At 47.8% G+C, this 19,283-nt stretch overlaps 5 protein-coding genes across 5 annotated transcripts; 3 read left to right on the plus strand and 2 right to left on the minus strand.

The window, feature by feature from the left end:
- Positions 1–2,257: 2,257 nt before the first annotated feature.
- Positions 2,258–3,370, plus strand: N7503_005603 (inositol phosphorylceramide synthase regulatory subunit KEI1; the record flags this gene model as incomplete). The annotated part of the gene is made up of 2 exons (XM_057065150.1): positions 2,258–2,299; positions 2,381–3,370. 2 exons carry the CDS (start codon positions 2,258–2,260, stop codon positions 3,368–3,370), a joined length of 1,032 nt encoding a protein of 343 aa, XP_056922893.1.
- A 2,443-nt stretch (positions 3,371–5,813) lies between these two features.
- Positions 5,814–6,623, minus strand: N7503_005604 (uncharacterized protein; the record flags this gene model as incomplete). Its single annotated transcript, XM_057065151.1, has 1 exon — positions 5,814–6,623. One exon carries the CDS (start codon positions 6,621–6,623, stop codon positions 5,814–5,816), a length of 810 nt encoding a protein of 269 aa, XP_056922894.1.
- Positions 6,624–10,005: 3,382 nt separating this feature from the next.
- Positions 10,006–10,455, minus strand: N7503_005605 (uncharacterized protein; the record flags this gene model as incomplete). The annotated part of the gene is made up of 1 exon (XM_057065152.1): positions 10,006–10,455. The coding sequence occupies one exon, from the start codon at positions 10,453–10,455 to the stop codon at positions 10,006–10,008; it is 450 nt and encodes a 149-aa protein (XP_056922895.1).
- A 2,049-nt stretch (positions 10,456–12,504) lies between these two features.
- N7503_005606 (sulfite reductase (NADPH) subunit beta) lies at positions 12,505–17,260 on the plus strand (the record flags this gene model as incomplete). The annotated part of the gene is made up of 4 exons (XM_057065153.1): positions 12,505–12,535; positions 12,608–12,747; positions 12,808–17,175; positions 17,234–17,260. 4 exons carry the CDS (start codon positions 12,505–12,507, stop codon positions 17,258–17,260), a joined length of 4,566 nt encoding a protein of 1,521 aa, XP_056922896.1.
- A 582-nt stretch (positions 17,261–17,842) lies between these two features.
- On the plus strand, positions 17,843–18,947 carry N7503_005607 (uncharacterized protein; the record flags this gene model as incomplete). Its single annotated transcript, XM_057065154.1, has 3 exons — positions 17,843–18,326; positions 18,394–18,656; positions 18,729–18,947. The coding sequence occupies 3 exons, from the start codon at positions 17,843–17,845 to the stop codon at positions 18,945–18,947; spliced, it is 966 nt and encodes a 321-aa protein (XP_056922897.1).
- Between the last annotated feature and the right edge of the window lie 336 nt (positions 18,948–19,283).

The raw sequence follows: 19,283 nt of genomic DNA on the forward strand, positions 1-19,283 counted from the left end.
TAGATCTGCCCCTTCAGGAAATCCCGAATCCCCAAGAAGCAAGTTGAAAAATTCATAGACTGTCTCAGTTTTTCTTACATCCGATATTTCGAAGTGCCCAAAAGTTTCAACGGAATATGCATTTTAACCGAAAAAGTTGACCAGTTGAATACGGAGATAAGGCCAAGCTTTGGGAAGATCTGCATGTTCTCGGATTAAGAACCTGACGTCGGTGCAAATCCGGGGCTACACCGCATAACGTCCCCCTAATGCTGCACTAGTACGTCTTTGGACCAGACCCTTTTGATCTCAAAATCTTGAACTCTCAGCCCCTCCCCTTACCCTATCATTAAAATTCAATCTGGCCTCGAATTCACACAGAAATTGCGATTATCACGACGTCGGGGAGTAAGGCGTTGACCCTACCTAGTAAGCTTCAAGGCTGACATGCGAAAAAGCCGTTCAGAATAAATTATCTGCGGGTGGCATCACAGGATGTGACATGTTTCCATGGCTTGCCGATAGATTGGGAAGACGGGGGTCCATTCAAATCACTATTCGTATTATATCGGCGGTCATCCAGGCGGCATCTGTTCATATTGCAATGCTACTGGCTGCAACATTGTTTAATGAGTTGGGTGACTTAGCCTCTGAAGGCTCTTCCTTCACTTCATGTGCTGCTGTCTCGCAATGGCTGATCTGAGGACTCGTTCATAGCCTAAATCAAGTATGTTCAACACATTGATTTCCTTTAATCAATCGGAGGGTTCACCAACTTCTAATTATGGAAGAATGGTAAAGCCTCATGGTGCGTCGGCTGTGACAAGTTAAGTGAATACCGCAAAGATTTCCATTTCAATGGCGGGAGGAGATTTTTCAATTATACCAGGCTTTGGCGGGCATGGGTCGTTTTAAGATGATATCTTGAGCAGAGTCCACAGGCTCAGTGGCACCTTGCTCTTGCTTTGCAAAGTATAGTCCTCCACTGCGCATTTGAATCATCGCTAATGAACCTAGTTATCGGGTCTCAATGTCTCAATATCGGATCCCACCTTGCCCCAGAGTCTCCTCGGTAGCTCCACGCTCGGGGCGCAAAGACCACACGCTGCAAGCTCTGGTTCTCTTACATGACGATTTAGCTGCAGACAATAACCAAGATCTTGCGCGTCAAAATTTTATGCTGATTGAAGCCCAGATTGCCCAGACACAGAGAGTTTCTACAATTCCCGGGAGACCCTGAAGATTCCGACATATCAGCGGGTCTTTGTTGCTGTATTTGTCCAGTAAGCGGGATCTTCATACCCCAAGATAGAGTTCCACCATCCTCTAACGTCCATTCTTTCATAGATGTCTTGCAAAGTCGACTGGCGTTCTTATTGTAAACAATTATTAAGTTATGTTGTGCAGCACATTAGTCCTCCACGGGTCGATGACCCTCCTGCTCTACGGAGTCTATACAACATGGGCTGCCCTACTAAATTTCTCAGGGAGTCTGGTGATTGATCCCTCTGGTCGAGTCACCATGCTCGGCATGGATTGTATGTGTTGCTCTAGTAAATCCCATGATCCTATGACTAAGTTATAACAGGCTGGGTGTGCACTGTCCGTCGCCTGGGCCCATGGTGTGGCCGCAGGTATTATAGACATGCTTGCTATGACACTAGGTAGGAATACTCTCCCGTTAATAGGTCAAGAGTACGACATTTTGAATGCTGATTCGTCTCGCTTTGTTTTGTTTTTCTTTTTAGTCTACACAGATGTCGCTCCAGTTGCCTTCGATGATGTCGGGTGGAAATATCAATAGGTGTCTATCATTATTCCTTGCTTGGAAGCCCACTGATATGATTAAATCCCCCAGGGTTTATCACTGGAAGTAGTGGCCAAGTAGTTTGGCCACGAGGCAGTGCTGTCTGGTGTTGAAGATACACAGTGTATTGGTAAACCACACATTGAAGCATTGAACATGACTATTCGGATTACCAAAGCTAAAAACTCAATACTTATTTGCCAAGCAAGGAAAAGACTAGATAACCCAAGTATTATGAAAATTTTCGCGAACTAAAACAAACTAGAATAATACGGGCATAAACGAGGTGATGCAGCCGGAGCCGATCGCAATCGGGCATCGATCAGCAAATGCGGATCGCCCGGAAAATAGCGCCCCTGGACCACCTGCGGGACCATAATCTCATCCTTTTCTCTTTTCGCCCTTCCCAACCTTCACTTATATACACCTCCCATCTACCTAAACATCTTTGTATTGATTTTGGTATCCAAGATGGGGCTCTCATCCCGTCTCTTCCGCATTCCGCGGCCAGAGGTGAGCACTTCCCCCCCCCCCTGCGATCGCTAATTCTGGCTTATCCGTTGGCCTCCGGAGCTAATCATCTCGTGACTTCAGTCCTTTCTCTACGTTATGAGCCTGGAGACAGGCGCGTCATTAATCACCCTGTCGCTACTATTGAATAAGATCAGTGGCCTCTATGGCCTCCTCGCCCTGTTGACCGGTTACCACTTGTCGCCTGTACAACTGTCCATGTACCTGTACTCGCTCATCGCCCTCGCCATTACCGCCATCCTCTTCCCGCACATCCGAAAACAGTCCCCTCTAGAGTGTCTTGCGCTCGCCTGGCTGTACCTTATTGACAGCTTGATCAACGCTGCCTACACTGCCGCCTTTGGGGTGACTTGGTTTCTTGTGGTGTCGCAGGGTTACGATAGTGGCAAGCCCTCTGGACCAGGCAGCGAAACGATCGCAGAAACCGCCGGCTTCACCAGCCCCAAGTACGATGCCGCCTATGTCGAGATCCAGCACACGCAGGAGGGAAACAATTTCATCCCCCACCCGCCCAGAGCCGCTGACCACCTGAGCAATGTTGTTGCCCAACCCGAAAGCTTCCAGAGCATCGTTTTCATCTCACTTCTGTGGGCCGTGCGCGTCTACTTCGTCTTGGTAATGCTTGCATTTGCCCGCCAAACCCTACGTCTGTGGATTGCGGTCCCCCGACACACCCAACTCCCCACACACAGCCGCAATGTCTCGATCGCCAGTGTGGCGGACATTGACCGTGAACCTTTCACACCTTACAGCCCTGATGGTCAAGGGTGGAAGGGTAAGCTGGGCCGTATCATGGTTGGTATTGGCCACAGCTACTGGCTCGGTGAAGAGGAAGAGGGTAACTGGCTAGGTAACCTTGGCCAGAAGTTTCGTGCCCGTACCCAAAACAACAATGAGCTACCGGGTCCCTTGGAGCGAGAGCGAAGACGCCGTTCTGGCACTGGTCCTCCCCAACCTTCTCCATCAATCATTCGCGCCGGCGTTATTCAACAATCTATCCCCGAACACCCGGGGGTCAATGTTAAAATGCAGGACTGGTCCGAATCTCGATAATTGATCACGGCCCCCACTTACCATCACACTTTGGCCTTTTCCCCGAGGTTCCAACACATCACATGTCACTTTGAATCCCAACCTCCATATTTCCCTCCGCTGGCGCCAATGGTTGACCTACATTTCCCTTTTTCATGGGCCGGGCACCCCAAATCTTCTCCGCCAGTGCGATACCAAAGAACACAATCCATTCGGGCCCTTGTGTTCGTACCATCGTTTCGCTCAACAATCGAAACAAAGCAGCGCTCGCTAAAGCTTTGTACTCGGGAGCACACGCGTCACAAAGCTTAGACTTTGACAAAATCATGACAAATGTATATGAACAGACGACTCATTGACCCAGATTCCGTGGAGGAATTGGACATCACATCTCTCACCCACTGGCTCTTTACTCGGCGTCTGGTATCTATGTTTCGGGATTTTGAAAAGGCGTTTTGGTATCGAGGAATTGATGTGGATTCGAATGATATCGAGCGTTGCTATGCTCGATGTACATCTCATCTTCCTTTGGCGTCTGGAGATGTACATTGACTTCATATGGGATGGGTCTATAATGTTTGACGCCTGGGTAGGCCAGGGTCTGGCAGATCTCATCATTGTACACAATTTATATACATGCATGCACCTCATGAATACTTTCTAATGACTTCTATACAAAATTTAATACTTGTGGGGCGTGTTTCATCAGTCTTCTACTTCCAAGTCTACTTGCAAATCAGTATAACTAAGCTTACGGATCCTAATGAGAATCAGTCACTTACTAAGAAACAGTCAGCTTTCCAAGATTCTTATATCTTTCTAAGAAAGACGTTATAGGGCAGCGTATTGTTCTAAGCAATGCATAAATCGGGCTCGGTCGAGTCGAAATGGTGCCATACAAAAGGTTCATACCTAAGACAGACTCTTAACGTATGGTTCAAAATCCCTTATCCTTCGAAGTATCATTTTACTTAGAATAAGACCCTTCTTTATCGCCCGAACCACGCGACGGTCCGATCTATCTAGCAAATTGATATTGCCTCTTTTGCGTCTTCGAGGCTAACTTCCAGTGCTATTTTGCCATATCACGAAAAACTAGGGAGCACTTCCAGAAAAGCCTTCGCGGACTCAAACGAGGCGGCACGGTGCCTAGATCGATCGTGCGATATTGTCTTACATGGACACTAAGCTCTTAAAAGGCACGTTACATATAACTATCCACTCAGTGACTGACTTCAAGGCGCAGCGCATCTAGGCTGGTTTCTGAATTGCTGGACCTCTAGGAGATTATTCCAGTCTTATAATGAAAAGCTTTATTAAGCCAAGACATTTGTTTTCCTATGGGCTAAGGAAGCTTTCGCTCCTTCTTCTTAACAGTGGCCCTGACTGGTGGAAAGTATAACTCAAAGCCATCATACAACTCTCATACATTTCTTCACTCTAAAGAGGTTTGGCACATTCGAGTAGGCTCATGATCCCATAATAATCGCGAGGACTCGTATCGATTATTTTGCTTCGGAAATTCAACGTAAACCCACAAGGCTATTTACAAAACGGGATGTTACGGAACGCGTGCATGATAGTACATAAAGGCACCGCCACACTTTGTCCCCGCGGTATTATATACAATTGGTAGAGACTTTTACACTATATTCTGTAATGTATCACTCTCTCATCGGAACCAGCCGTGAAAGTAAGGTGTTAAGTCATTTAGAGTTGGAGCAACTTGAAGTGGCTGGTCAATATATTGACTGACACGAAACATTCTTTGGGGCATACTATCCTAGTATGATGAGTTTCCTTAAGAGACCATTACATCCTGTGTGCATCGAGCGAGGTATCTCAAGTCACTGTGTCCTTAATATCATGATATGGTCCCGAGGTCTGCTATTCGTGGGTTACCGTCACCTCCTTCGAAGGCGACATCTCGCGCACCTTTATGCTAAAACAAATATGGAACCAACGAATAAAGGCTTTTTGATGCACACACCGACGTAAAATGGTAATTAGGTAACCGTTATTTCCCAATCCGCCTTTAGTAAACAAGCTCATTTTTCTGCTATTGGTCAACTACACCTACATTGGAGGCAGCTTCATCACAATGATGCCAAGAGTTTTAACACTTTCACTAGAATGGCTGGAAATAAAGTATATCGACTTATATAATTCAGATCCATTATTTGCTGTTCCTGTATAGCCATTAGTAAGTCTATGGTGACTATCGCTCAGAGAGGAGTCGAGCCAGACCGATTGAAAGCACAATTTCACAGGTCATCCTGTCCAAAGTATCATTGCCATTGCTTTGGTGAAGAGGTTATTGAAGGCTAACACATAGTTTAACACATTGACTTGCTGCATAATTTTATATCCTGGCCTGCACAAAATTGGGGACAAGCGTTTTTATCCATGGAGCCTTTCTCTGTTCCAAACAAGCCTTGAATATTGAGCCTGGGGGCTTGAGACCTCAAGGGTCTTTGTGGCCAGGATTACATTGTCCTGTGCATACAATAGTTTCGCACTTGTCGTCAGAAGATATAGTCTCACAGCTTTCGGTTGTTTTCGAATTGCAATACCCGCCAAATTCGAAAACAGACCCAGTCTGATCGACTTTGACTTTCATCGAGCCTCCTTTCTCGTAGCAGTAACTTGCTAGACTTGCCATTCCTTCAGCACAGAGTGACTTAATGCCTGGCCCAATGTTGTCACTAGCGGCGACACCAAGAATAGTCCAGATGCCCTCACAGAGATATTGAAGCCTCTCTCCACATTGGACTTTGGAGAATATAAGGGCAATACCGCCCCAAGCATAAGGGGCTATTTTAAGAGCCCTGTCACATAAGATACCGTTCATGTACAACTGTGCTTTGTACGAAAACAATCTATTTGACCAATCGGGAGGATCTGTACACTCATGGCTGTAGACTTTACCAGTCCAGCGTTTGTCAAGAGACAACGATGTGTTTCCGGATACATCTCCCGACTGTGCCCATTCTGGACGAGGGAAGTTATCGGTTGAGTTGCTGAAGATAATCCCACTTAGGTGAGCTTCAGGGCCGAATTCAGAGGGAAGCGCAAAGGTGCCGCCCATAGCATCGTAGAGGGCTTGCACGTGGGATGTAGTATTGATATCCTGATATGTTCGAACCCAGATCTTTTCGGGAGTAGTGCTGGCATTGGTACCAGAAGGTGCGATGGTAATTTTGGCACTGGCAACGACAGGTTGACCAAGGATCATAGCGATGCCTATGCAGGCAGCCCAAGTAAAGTCTCTCATATTGGAGGAAAGACCTTGAGGGGGTAGATTGAGTGGTGAGAAGGAATAAATGTCTATGGACGGGGAATCGCCAACCTTTTATAACCCACTCTTAGCCTTGCTACAGACAGGCTCCTGATACGATAAGTCTACCAGTGGATATGTCAGTTTACTCTAACCACAATTGTCATAAGTCAGTCTCAGTAAAGTTATGGCCCTTGTATCATGCTCCCAAAATCTGAAAAAATCCTCAACATCTGAAGGATTTGACTAGTACATGCACTGTCTAACCAACCTTGGTGCTGTGTTATCACTAACGACGACAGCTCCCCCTACATTTTATATTAAATAATAAAAATAAAAACAGGTCGACGTCCGCCCGGTCAGTATTCAAACACCGTATCTACTAGCTAGGCGTAGTATTAAGAATTACATTTCTAAACCTTCTCAAACCACCCCTACTGGTGACCTCTCGCTCCTTCGTACGTTACTATATGTGTTATGGTTGTGGTCTTGCCATACCGGAATGACCGGCACAATCCATGGATGTTGAGTGCTGCCTGCGGCGTTCTCCGCTTCACTATATAAATGATTGAAAATTCAACGCTAAATAGGCTAAGCATGCGCCCTAGCACCCATTATGGTATATGCAAGGCCCCAAGCTCGTCGTGAATTTGCACCATGTAACAGCAATCTGGAAGCTCTGCCTCCAGATGCGATCTACTCTTCTCGAGGCCCACTACGCTCTCCATACTATGGGTAAAAAGAAGCATAATATCTCCCGATGAAGATTAATCAAATGCATCTAAAGATTTTGCGAATCTCTATTGTGGCATATACTATACTGGAACCTCATTCTCTGTCTACTATCTCAGGAATAGTGGAGTAGAAGGATGCATGAGATGAGCGATGATACGTTGTAATCTCTGGCTTAACGCTGGTGACCCACCTTACACGTAATCATGGGGCCATAGCAGGGGTATTGTACCCACAGCGTTTGCGGCCAGTTCCAACTACAGTTAGTGGTGCGCCCGAACAAGATTGCGGATAGTCAGTGTTCTTTCCTCTCTTCCTCTACTTTTCATTCTTCTTCCTGGGCCCTCCTTTGTCTGTATCCCGTATAGAAATGTCATTCGACGTTTCGCATGTCAGATCTGGGAATTCTTACCAAGATCAGAATCAAAATGGACCAGAAGTAAAGCCCATTATGCTGATCCTGGCCGGGTCTCTGGTTGTTTTTATCTTGGTGGGTCAATCCAAATCCAACTGTCATCTACACTATACAATAGGCTGATAATAAGAAGCTGATATATGCCTGTGGTAATGTCAACGCAACGCTAATCGCGACATCACGGCCAGTGCCAGGACGAGGTGGAAATCTCCTTATGAAGGGACAATTTCGAGGGTTGCCAATCTTCATTTTCCATCGATTGGCCAAAGTGTTTCTCCTCTCGCGATTCACTATAAAAGAAACAGATTTCTTTCAACTTTTGGTCTTGAACGTGGCGACAGAGATGCTGCTTTCAACCCTTAAAGTATCTAATGTGCATACAATTCTCGCCCAGCCATCGCAGATTCCTTTCTATCGACGTGTTCTTAGCTGGTCAGTATGGTGGAAGACCTTCCCGGCTACACTGCTATACAGCACCGCCTCGAGCGTGTGCTTCTATCTCACTGTCAATATGTTTGTTCAAATCCTCAGATCTGGAGAAGATTCGAATGGTATGGAGCGAAGGGCAATCGGCACCTTTCTAGTGATGTCCATTGTGTATTTCTCAGCTGTGGTTCCAACCTATGCCATCTTCATTCGAGTGGCTGCATCCACAATACACGTACAGGCAGTATCCAGCGCCCGGAGAACTCAACCGACGGGGGGTATTAAGAGTGCCTGGGAAAGCTTCCACTGGTCGGATCGTTGGAGCTTTGCTGGAATCCTTGCCACGGTTCTTTTTCTAGAAACGTGTGTCACTCTGTATGGCTATGTGCTTGTAATCGCTCTCTTTCACCCTGAGCTGCACGAGGCTGTCTTGCGATTTTGTATTAGATATGCTTGTTAGATAGTCATAGCGGGATCATCGATACATACTCTTATTCTTACATTGAGTATAATATTATACCATCTTGTCCGGCTAACACGGCTGTTTCTGTGTGGCAGAGTTCGGATTTGTGACCGGGTTGTGAGTTTACTGGGTATTTCAACACCACCTGAACTACTTTTTGTGCGATTAAACCTTCACTCTAAGAGCTTTAACCCTAAATTCTTTGGCGTCGCGCTGCATTTTCCTTTTTCCTTTTGTTTGCGTGGTCATCAGAGGTACATGGCGTACCAAATTTCTCGGCGAAATACGATGGCTGCCAGTGATGAGATTACATGGCTCAACTATGGGTTGGATTTGAGATTGGACTATGCTTCTCATGGTTGTACTAGTTTCTATACAGCAAAATATCTTAGATGAGGGAAGGTATGAATATTCCGAAATTCGCTTCCTTATATTGGAGGAAGAGTTTCGGGGAAGATGCTCACTCAGACCGTTATTATCATCTTCAAAGAAATCGAAGACTCTTATCGTCCCAGGACCCTCTAAGCCAGTAACGAGGGGTCTCGAGAGGAAGGAGAAAGCGCGACTTTTTAGATAGGTTCCAGTAGCTGGTGGTGTGTCATTAAGACAAAGTCCAGGTGAGACTACAGAGATTTGCGGGACTCAGAGGCTATGAGGAATCTCATGAATATAGGAGAAATTGAAAGACAATGATTCCAAGCCCGCTTTACCGAGGTCCCCTGCCCTACACTCATTTTAATGTATATGATCATCCGAGGTGCAGCCTTCTGCTTCGAATCTCTCATCCAAGGTTACCAACTGAGTCGCTGCCTCAGTAGTCTCTTTCTCTATGTTAATAGAAGGAGGCATTACTAAAATCGAAGTCGCTGGCTGCCAAGATTTTAGTGGCTTAGCGTGGCCATATTGATTCCGATTATATAGAAAGGAACAGATAGTGGAAAAGGGGTAGGAGAGAGCATTACGTAAATTTGACTGATTCCCAGGCGAAAGCTAAAAAGGGACGACTGTTGATCTTTTCAAACGCCGTCTATTTCAATTTTTCGGCGAACCCGTCAGGCCAAAGATCCCTGCTAACGTAGCGGCGCCATGTATTCCGGATCCATACACGAAGCAAGACCGGTAATATGACCAGTTTTCCCGATCTTGCATCCTAGTATGGCTTACAATATTATTGATCTAGATGTATCATTATCCTAAGGGTAGATGTAATTAAGATCTATGAGTTCTCACTCTACTTTATCTTTGGGCACAGTTTGTTCCTGATACTTAACCGGTCCAGAAGTCATAGGACCAATGTGGACCAAGTAAGTGGTCAGGCAGCGTGTATACATTGTAATCGTCCATCAATACTTCTTGAACTTCAGTTTGCGAAGCACATTCCTCCAAAGGCCAATAAAGAATGCCTCGAGCAGCATCTGTATAGTAGATCGCGTGCTAGGCTCGGTCATCCCCATATCCCAATATCTTTTAATCGCCCTGCCGAACCGAGAACACTCCAAGTCCTGTGGAGTAACGAGAATTGACTCTATCCCATGGCGGATCTCATATAACGCAGGTCCCGAGTTGTCAATCCACAGTGCGGGTTGTGTCTCCATGGCTGTTTCAGCACGGTTCCATAGTCGATGTCTTATTCGGCTTGCAACTGCTTTCGATACCTTCCATGTGACACCATATTCCAGGAGACCGATGATGCCTGCCTTGAAAGCTATCATTTCTTCGAAGGAGACGTGGAATTGTTCTCTCGGCGTACCGACGAGGTAGATACCCGCGGCGTCAAATTGGACCGCAAACATCTAGATATATTTTAGATATCGGGCGACAGATATAATGAAGGAGTCTTACATTTGTGCGCACATACCTTGGAGTCTTGCTATGATTTCGAAATGTCCTAAGGTCATTGATGCAGCATTCAACCCCGCGGACCCGGTAGCACCTCGCTGATAACTATGACCCCAATCATCAATGAGAGATATAACAAACAACATAAATACCGCACTCACCATAGGTTTGGAAGAATTGGTAGTAGATAGACATGGTGTATAGAATATTTGATTGATGAGATTCAAATGAGCAGGAATTCGTGGTTTTAAATTGGTCAAGGCCAAAGGGGATATATCACAAAGGACCCGCCGTTGATCCCCCTGATCACATCACACGCGCAAAGCGATGATCTTGGCTCCAAGCCACAGCCTTGGGTCCTACACAGATTACTTTTTTCAAGCCTAATCGTCCCACCCGGTCTATTTTCGGAGAAACAAATTTCTGATATCGGGCATCCATTGGGCAGTGTGTAACACAGAAAGGGAAAGGACCTGTCAAAAAAGGGGCAATTCATGTTTCATATGCTATTATGCAGAGCTTATTTACACATCCAATTCGCACTTGCTGGCTGCCTAGATATGTAGAGCTGGCCCTATGAAAGGGGGTGTGGACCAAGATCAATGAATACCTAAGTAGGACGTAGGATATATACCACCTGAATGTAAATGTGATAGACAGACATGCTTTCTTGAGTGGTGGAAATGGACCAGGTTTCTCTCCTATTGATATATTAAGACCTAGAGGGTACAAATATGATCTGTCATTCCCATATGGGGCCATATACGCATGGGCAGACGACGAAAAAAAGAAGGATACTACACATATCGAGATAAAAGTTAGTATTTTAATATTCGAGATTTTCTGATATAAGGCATCAAAATGATCTGCTGGCGTAGTGGTTAGCGCATCCGTCTTACACACGGAAGATCGCAGGTTCGAACCCTGCGCAGATCATCTTTTTTTGCATTGTCTTTTTATTCAATTCTTTTTTACAGCTTCAATTATTGCCAATCATACCTATGCATTTGCGATGATTAAGTACAGCGCTAAAATTATGATTGTATATGCGTCGATCCCTTTGTTCTCCCCCCCGAAGACATCATGAACTGGGATTGTAGTACAGACGAACCAAACATCAATGACAATTACATGCTGGCTTCGTTTTCACTGGTCACTGGCGGGCCCCACAACCTTAGCGCGGGTCTTGCCAGTTGCTTGACAAAGACAGGATCGGTTTTCGAGAATGTCAATTCACCCCTTATTCCAGGGTCATTATCATGGCCTATTTTCATCATTGAAAAATTTAAACGGTATCACTGCTTGAGAGGCAGTTCAGAGAAGTAGCCATATAGCACAGTTCATTTGTAATCATGCATTGGTTGAGTCTCTCGACCGAGAGTTGAAATCGGTAATAAACGCACTACTATTGGCACCATGCGGAATGCGGTGAGTAGCATAGCTAGAAAGCGCACATTTGACAAAATCATGTTTCTTCCGGGTATAGAACATCAAAATTATATAGATCATGCCATCTAGATATTTCGGTATTGCTATACAGCCAATGATGATTAAATGCCATGTCTATCGGGATCTGAATGTATAGAGCACTGTACTCTAGTCTTTCCATGAAGAACCTGCGTGGGCAAATGCCGACGCTGACGTGCTCGCCCTGGGTCACGAGTCCCCCGCACTATCGCCCAAAGAGGCAAGTTTGCATATCTTAAAGTATGAGTTTGCATTGATGTCGTGATCGTGCACCAATCAGCATGCTGCTGATCTAACCCCGATGGCGGAGAACTGACTGGTTGCCGCGAAGAAAACCGAGCCCTGGGACTTTTTTTTCCTTTTATATTTGTTGGATAGATCCAGTGAACGAGGGGAATCAATTGTGTCATTCCTTCTGTCTCGTTTCTGTACTTCCTAGGTGGATCTGCAAGGGAGATCGCTGCATGCGCCGATAAGCCAAGATCGCGAGCGATTTTCCCATCCCACCTTCTGCTGTGCCACAGCAATTACCAGCCATGGCGTCTATTCAAAATGCTGGCGAAGCCGGTATGTTCGGACATAAACTTCCATCATTCAATTCCTTGTTCAATTACTAATCTGGATGGTTCTCTTCATTAGTGGCGAGAATCGCCTACCTGGCTAGTGACGTTGTTCTCTCTGTGCAGCCTTCCCTGCAGACGGACTCGTTGTTCTCCAAGTCCCTCAAGACCTTGAAATCCCAGAAGACTGCTAGCTTGCTGTCAAGGGGTACCCCTGAGGTTAGTGTCTATCGTCTAGAACATAGTAATGACAAGGACACCCAATTAATCTGTCAACAGGTGCAAGCTGTGCGTTTCAATGAAGACCCTCTTCTTTCCGCTTTCTACCCTCTGCAGAAAGGCGAGACGGTCTCAGTTGTGACTGGTTCCTCCATTCTGATCACCTCCGTTCCTCACCTGTACCGCCTTGCCAGCTACCCAGTCGTCATCCATGTCGCTCTCGAATCCTCCCCATCTCCAGATTACTCCGTCATTAGCTCTATTCGGCAATGCGGGTTCACATTCCTCCACTCCGAGACTGTGCAGGAGGCTCAGGATATTGCTCTTACAGCACATGCATTGGCTCAGAAGTCCGGAAAGGGTGTGATCCACTTCTTCGACCCGGCCAACTCCGCCAAGGACACCGCTATTGCTGTTGAGGATAACGAGGTCGTTAAGAAGATTCTTAACCTTGGTGGAAATTTTGCTTCCCACAGCACCTCGGGAGCCGAGACCCTTTATGCCGACTCCGGTCGTGTGGCTACTGTTTCCGCCGAGACAGTGGAAATTGCTCCCGCCCAGGGGGATGCTTCGGCCAGTTTGCCTGCCGTGTCCCAGACCCAGACTCCTTTGAATGCGAGCGTTGCAACCTCCTCCGTTGGCTCATCACGACGTGAAAGTAGCGCAGGAAGCGAAGCACCCAGCTCAACCGCTACTACTGTGGAGACCGCTAGCGTTCGCCCGGTCAACGCTGCGGATATCTTTGAGTGGACTGCTCAGATTTGGAATGCCCTCTCCAAGGAAGTGGGTCGCACTTACCACGCCATTGAATACACTGGATCTTTGGAGGCAAAGTCCGCCATTTTTGCCTTTGGCTCCACCGGTGTCTTCGCGGATGCTCTCGCCAATGCTGGTGGTAACAGCGATCTTGAGAACATTGGTCTCATCACTGCTCGCGTCTACCGCCCATGGGTTGGTGCCCAGATAGTGAACTCGATTCCCACCTCCGTCGAAAAGATTGCTGTTCTGGAGCAGGTTCGCAAGACTACTAAGTGGGGACCATCATTCATGGATCTTCTTTCCAGCCTGACTCCCTCTACTTTGAAGATCGTTGGATACCGTCTTGGATTTGTGGAACCTTCCACCGCCGTACAGGCCCTGCGTGGAATTGTTCAGAACCTCAACGCTCCCTCTCCCATCCAGAACTTGGATATTGGAAGCACCAAGGCCCCCGCGCCCGAGCCTGCTCTTGAGCAGCCTCGCATTGAAAATGCCTACCTCAAGATTCTCAACCAACTCTTCGGAGAGCGTCTCTACATTGCGAACCAGATTGATTCTAAGAATGCCGGTATCTCATCTACCATTGCAGCCAGCCCCGAATACGGATTTGGATCCCTGATCGCGCGCAAGGAGCACCGCACTCGATTCATCAAGGAGGTTGAGGAAGCATCCAAGTCTACCACCTTCGCCACTGAGACCCCTAAGACCTGGCTGTCTCGCTGGGCTCTGAGCGCCAGCGATAGTGCCAAGGCCAACAAGATCGCCCCGGACGTTATTTCCCGCCTTTCTAACGATGGCTCTCAGCTGTCTCGCCAGCTTCTGCAGTCTAAGAAGCTCTTCTACGATGAGTCTCAATGGCTCATTGGTTCCGATGCCTGGGCCTACGATCTTGGAAACTCTGGTGTCCACCACGTTCTCGCCTCTGGTGCCAATGTCAACATGCTGATCATCGACTCGCAACCCTATACCGAGCGTTCTGCTGCTGACCCCACCCGCCGCAAGAAGGATATCGGTCTCTACGCCATGAACTTTGGCAATGCCTACGTCGCTTCCACTGCCGTGTACAGCTCGTACACACAGGTTCTCCAGGCCATGGCCGAGGCTGAGCAGTTCAAGGGTCCTTCGGTCGTCGTTGCCTACCTTCCCTACAACCAGGAGAATGACTCTGCCCTCACTGTTCTTCAAGAGACTAAGAAGGCCGTTGAGCTTGGATACTGGCCTCTTTACCGCTGGAACCCCGACAATGAGGAGAACAGATTCTCCCTGGACTCGGAGCGCATCAAGCGTGAGCTGGAGGAGTTCCTTCGCCGGGACAACCAGCTCACTCAGCTCATGAACAGCAAGCCTAAGTACTCGTCTGTCCTTTCTGAGTCTTACGGTGCCGAGGTCCGGGCTCTGCAGAAGCGCAAGGCCAAGGACTCCTACGAGAAGCTACTGGATGGCCTCTTTGGTGCTCCTCTGACCATCCTTTTTGCTTCTGATGGTGGTAACGCCCAGAACATTGCCAAGCGTCTTGGTAACCGTGGTCGTGCTCGTGGTCTGAAGACTATGGTCATGGCTATGGATGAGTACCCCATTGAGGATCTCGCCACAGAGGAGAACGTTGTGTTCATTTCTAGCACTGCTGGTCAGGGTGAATTCCCCGTCAATGGTCGCAGTCTGTGGGAGCACGTCAAGAACTCAGGTGATCTTGATTTGTCTTCCATCAACTACTCCATTTTCGGTCTTGGTGACAGCCACTACTGGCCGCGCAAGGAGGACCGCATTTACTACAACAAGCCTGCCAAGGACCTTGATGCCCGTGTTGCTTTCCTGGGTGGTCGCAAGCTCACTGACATTGGTCTTGGTGATGACCAAGATCCGGATGCTTACCAGACTGGCTACTCCGAGTGGGAGCCTCGCCTGTGGCAAGCCCTGGGTGTTGACAAGGTTGAGGGTCTGCCCGAGGAACCCGCTCCTTTGACCAACGAGGACATGAAGATCCAGTCGAACTACCTGCGTGGTACTATCGCTGAGGGTCTCCTGGATCAGACCACCGGTGCTATCTCTGCCAGTGATCAGCAGCTCACCAAGTTCCACGGTACCTATATGCAGGATGACCGTGATGTTCGTGAGGAGCGCAAGGCCCAGGGTCTTGAGCCCGCTTACAGCTTCATGATTCGTTGCCGTCTCCCTGGTGGTGTTGCCACTCCCAAGCAGTGGCTGCAGATGGATGCCATCAGTAGTTCGCATGGTAACGAGACCATGAAGCTCACCACCAGACAGACCTTCCAGTTCCACGGAGTCATCAAGAGCAAGCTTCGCGGTGCTATGCGGGCCATTAACCAGTCCCTGATGGATACCATTGCTGCTTGCGGTGATGTGAACCGAAACGTCATGTGCAGTTCTCTTCCTGAGCTCTCTGAGTTCCACCGTGAGACCTGGGTCTGGTCCAAGAAGATCAGTGAACACCTTCTCCCCTCCACCACTGCTTACCACGAGATTTGGCTCAAGGATGAGGCCGACAACAAGATCCAGGTTGCTGGAGATGCTGTCGTTGACCACGAGCCCCTCTACGGTCCCACTTACTTGCCCCGCAAGTTCAAGATCACTATTGCCATTCCTCCCCACAATGACACTGATGTGTATGCTCACGATATTGGTTTGATTGCCATCAAGGGTGCTGACGGACACCTCGAGGGTTTCAACGTCTTGGCTGGTGGTGGTATGGGTTCCACCCACAACAACACCAAGACTTACCCCCAGATCGGTCGTATGTTCGGTTACATCCCCAAGGACCAGATCCACATTGCCTGTGAGAAGATCATGCTCGTGCAGCGTGACAATGGTGACCGCAAGAACCGCAAGCACGCCCGTATGAAGTACACCATTGACGACTTGGGTGTCGAGGTCTTCAAGGGTATGGTTGAGGACCTGATGCCTGAGGGCCTGCGCTTCGGCGAGCCCCGTGAATTCAAGTTCGCCTCGAACGTCGATACCTTCGGCTGGTTGAAAGACGAGAAGGGCTTGAACCACTTCACCTTCTTCATCGAGAACGGTCGTATTGAGGACACTGCTGACTTCAAGATGCGCACTGGTCTTCATGCCATCGCTTCTCTCGGCAAGGGCGAATTCCGCCTCACTGGTAACCAGCACTTGATCATGTCTAACATCACTGATGAGGATCTGCCCCTCATCAAGGAGACCATGGCCAAGTACAAGCTCGACAACACCGCTTTCTCTGGATTGCGTCTGTCTTCCTCGGCCTGTGTCGCCTTCCCCACTTGCGGTCTGGCTATGGCTGAGTCCGAGCGTTATCTGCCCGTCCTCATCTCCAAGCTTGAGGATACTCTTGAGAAGAACGGCCTGGCACGGGATAGCATTGTCATGCGTATGACTGGTTGCCCCAACGGTTGTGCTCGCCCATGGCTTGCTGAGGTCGCCTTCGTTGGTAAGGCCTATGGCGCCTACAACATGTACCTGGGTGGTGGCTACCACGGCCAGCGTCTGAACAAGCGCTACCGCTCCTCCATTAAGGAGGACGAGATCCTCGAGATCATGAAGGATCTCCTCTCTCGCTACTCTAAGGAGCGCAACACCGACGGCGAGATCCCAGAGCGTTTCGGTGACTGGTGTATCCGCGCCGGTGTCATCAAGGCGACCACCGATGGACAAAACTTCCACGAGGGCGTAAGTTGAAACCGTCTCTACTCCCCATTTCATTTATCATATCTAACATTGTATACAGGTCGCCGAAGATGAGGAAGAGGAGTAAATACTGGAGCTTTCAGTATTAAGATCCGACGTGTTATGACTGCCATTAGAACCCCAAAATGTCTTTTTTTTTTGTTGCAATAATTTCGTGTCTATATCCTTGTTTATATCTAGATGCATTGTTTCTTGGCGAACGAACGTTCCGCTCGTGCAAAAACTCTGGTTGTTTTTGGTTTTACATATCTCTCTCATGTATCCAAGGATGCCATGTGCAAATGAACACTCAATACCGAATATTCCTTTTTTTGTTCGTATACACAAGTCTGCTGGGAATCTATTGTCAGTCTAATTCATCTTCAATCAATAGATTTAATTTTGACATCCAGCCTGCTCCGAATCCTATCGACTTATAGGGTGGGACATTCACGTGATCTGTAAGAAGAGGACAATGTGGGCGGTGAGTGAAGCTTCGTATTTTCTGCCATGACCGCCCCGCTTATCAAATCGATAAACCCGTTAAGAGAAAAAAAGTGACCGCAACACTTCCGAAGAGGCATGTCACTCAGAGGTTTATGACATTGACTGAGCTCTCACCTGTACCTATATCTCACTTCAGCCCTGTTGCTCACATCATCCTGCCACAATGGCTTCCCTCGAAGACGACCCGGTCGTTTCTTCATACGATGTCTACCTTACCGACTCCGAGATCTCTCGCTACGTCTTTCAGTACATTGATCGCCCCCAGAATAAACCTTACAATGAGCGAAAGGGCCAGAAACCAATTGAGCTTCGAATGAAACCCAACACAGGTCTTGTCGAGATCGATGTCCCAATCAACACTCGCGTCACCTACGATATGGAGAAGGGCCTTAAATATGGTGAGGCCATGAAGAAGAGCCGCTCTGCCCGCGATGGGGGTTCCTTCGGTATGTCTGGTGGCTTCAGTGGTGGAAGCATGGCTACAGCAGGAGTTTCCAGAGTCAAAAACGAAGGAGCCGATATTGAAGTGTTTGATAAGAAGAAGAAGGTGGACGGGAGTTCGGTGGTCATGACACAAGCCCTTGGCGGACGGATAAAGCCTCCAGAGGAGGGAGATCCTGTCCATATGCTGGGTACCTTCAAAGGAAGTATGTGCATTCTTCCCCTCCGGATTATTTGACTATGATGAGGCAAAATTCTAATGAGTATACCCAGAAAACCTGCACCTTTCACCTGTCACCGCAGTTGTCCAATTACACCCACAGCTCCACCACATAGATGCTTTGGATGAATTGCCCAAGGCAAGGGGAGCCAAGGGTAAGAAAGATGAAGAAGAGCGCGCGGAGCCCGAAGCCCGTGCGATCGACGTGAAAGTCAAGGGCGCAGAAGATGGTGGTGCCATGCTTGTTGGCAATTTGGATCTTCTCAAGAGAATGCAAGAAGAAAAATGGAAGACCCTGGACTGGGTGGATGCAGAGGTATGTCTCCGGCTCGACGGCTACCCCTTCAGATTTGGTAGTGGGACCATAACTAACCCAACGGAATTGTAGACTGAGGAGTCTTGGTACACCTATGAAAACTACATGATGAACCAGAACCCAGAGGAATTGCCTCAACTCGAAGCGGTTATCAACAGCGAGGCTTATCTAGATGGCATGAGTGCGCCCCGGATTGACCCTGCGCATCCCGAGATGACCGGGTGGGCTATGAAGCAAAACCGACAAAAACAAAAGGAGGGCTCCTCTTTAAGCGATGATGAGGAAAGTTGAGCTTTGGAGTCATGCGAGAAACGTATATTCCACTAGACAATCTAATAATGAAGATGGTTATCTTAACCCATGAAACAATTTTTCGTGTCCTTTGCATTTGTCAATTATGGTACTCAGCGATGCTACATATATAAAAAAAACAATCCTAAACCTTCCATTATTGAAATCAATTAATAAAGTGACTGCCCTATAGGTAGTAATAACTCACGTTGTCAAATACCCGATCGAGTTTCTAATTTGCCACTTAGATCGATCCGCCAATCAGCACCAGCAGAAACCAGGAACGGTCACGTGCAGTCACGCGTTCGCAATCTGATCCGCGACTTTTTTTCTCTC

This window comes from Penicillium pulvis, assembly GCF_028828015.1.
Source record: "Penicillium pulvis strain IBT 33274 chromosome Unknown contig_23_segment0_segment0, whole genome shotgun sequence".
Lineage (NCBI taxonomy): Eukaryota > Fungi > Ascomycota > Eurotiomycetes > Eurotiales > Aspergillaceae > Penicillium > Penicillium pulvis.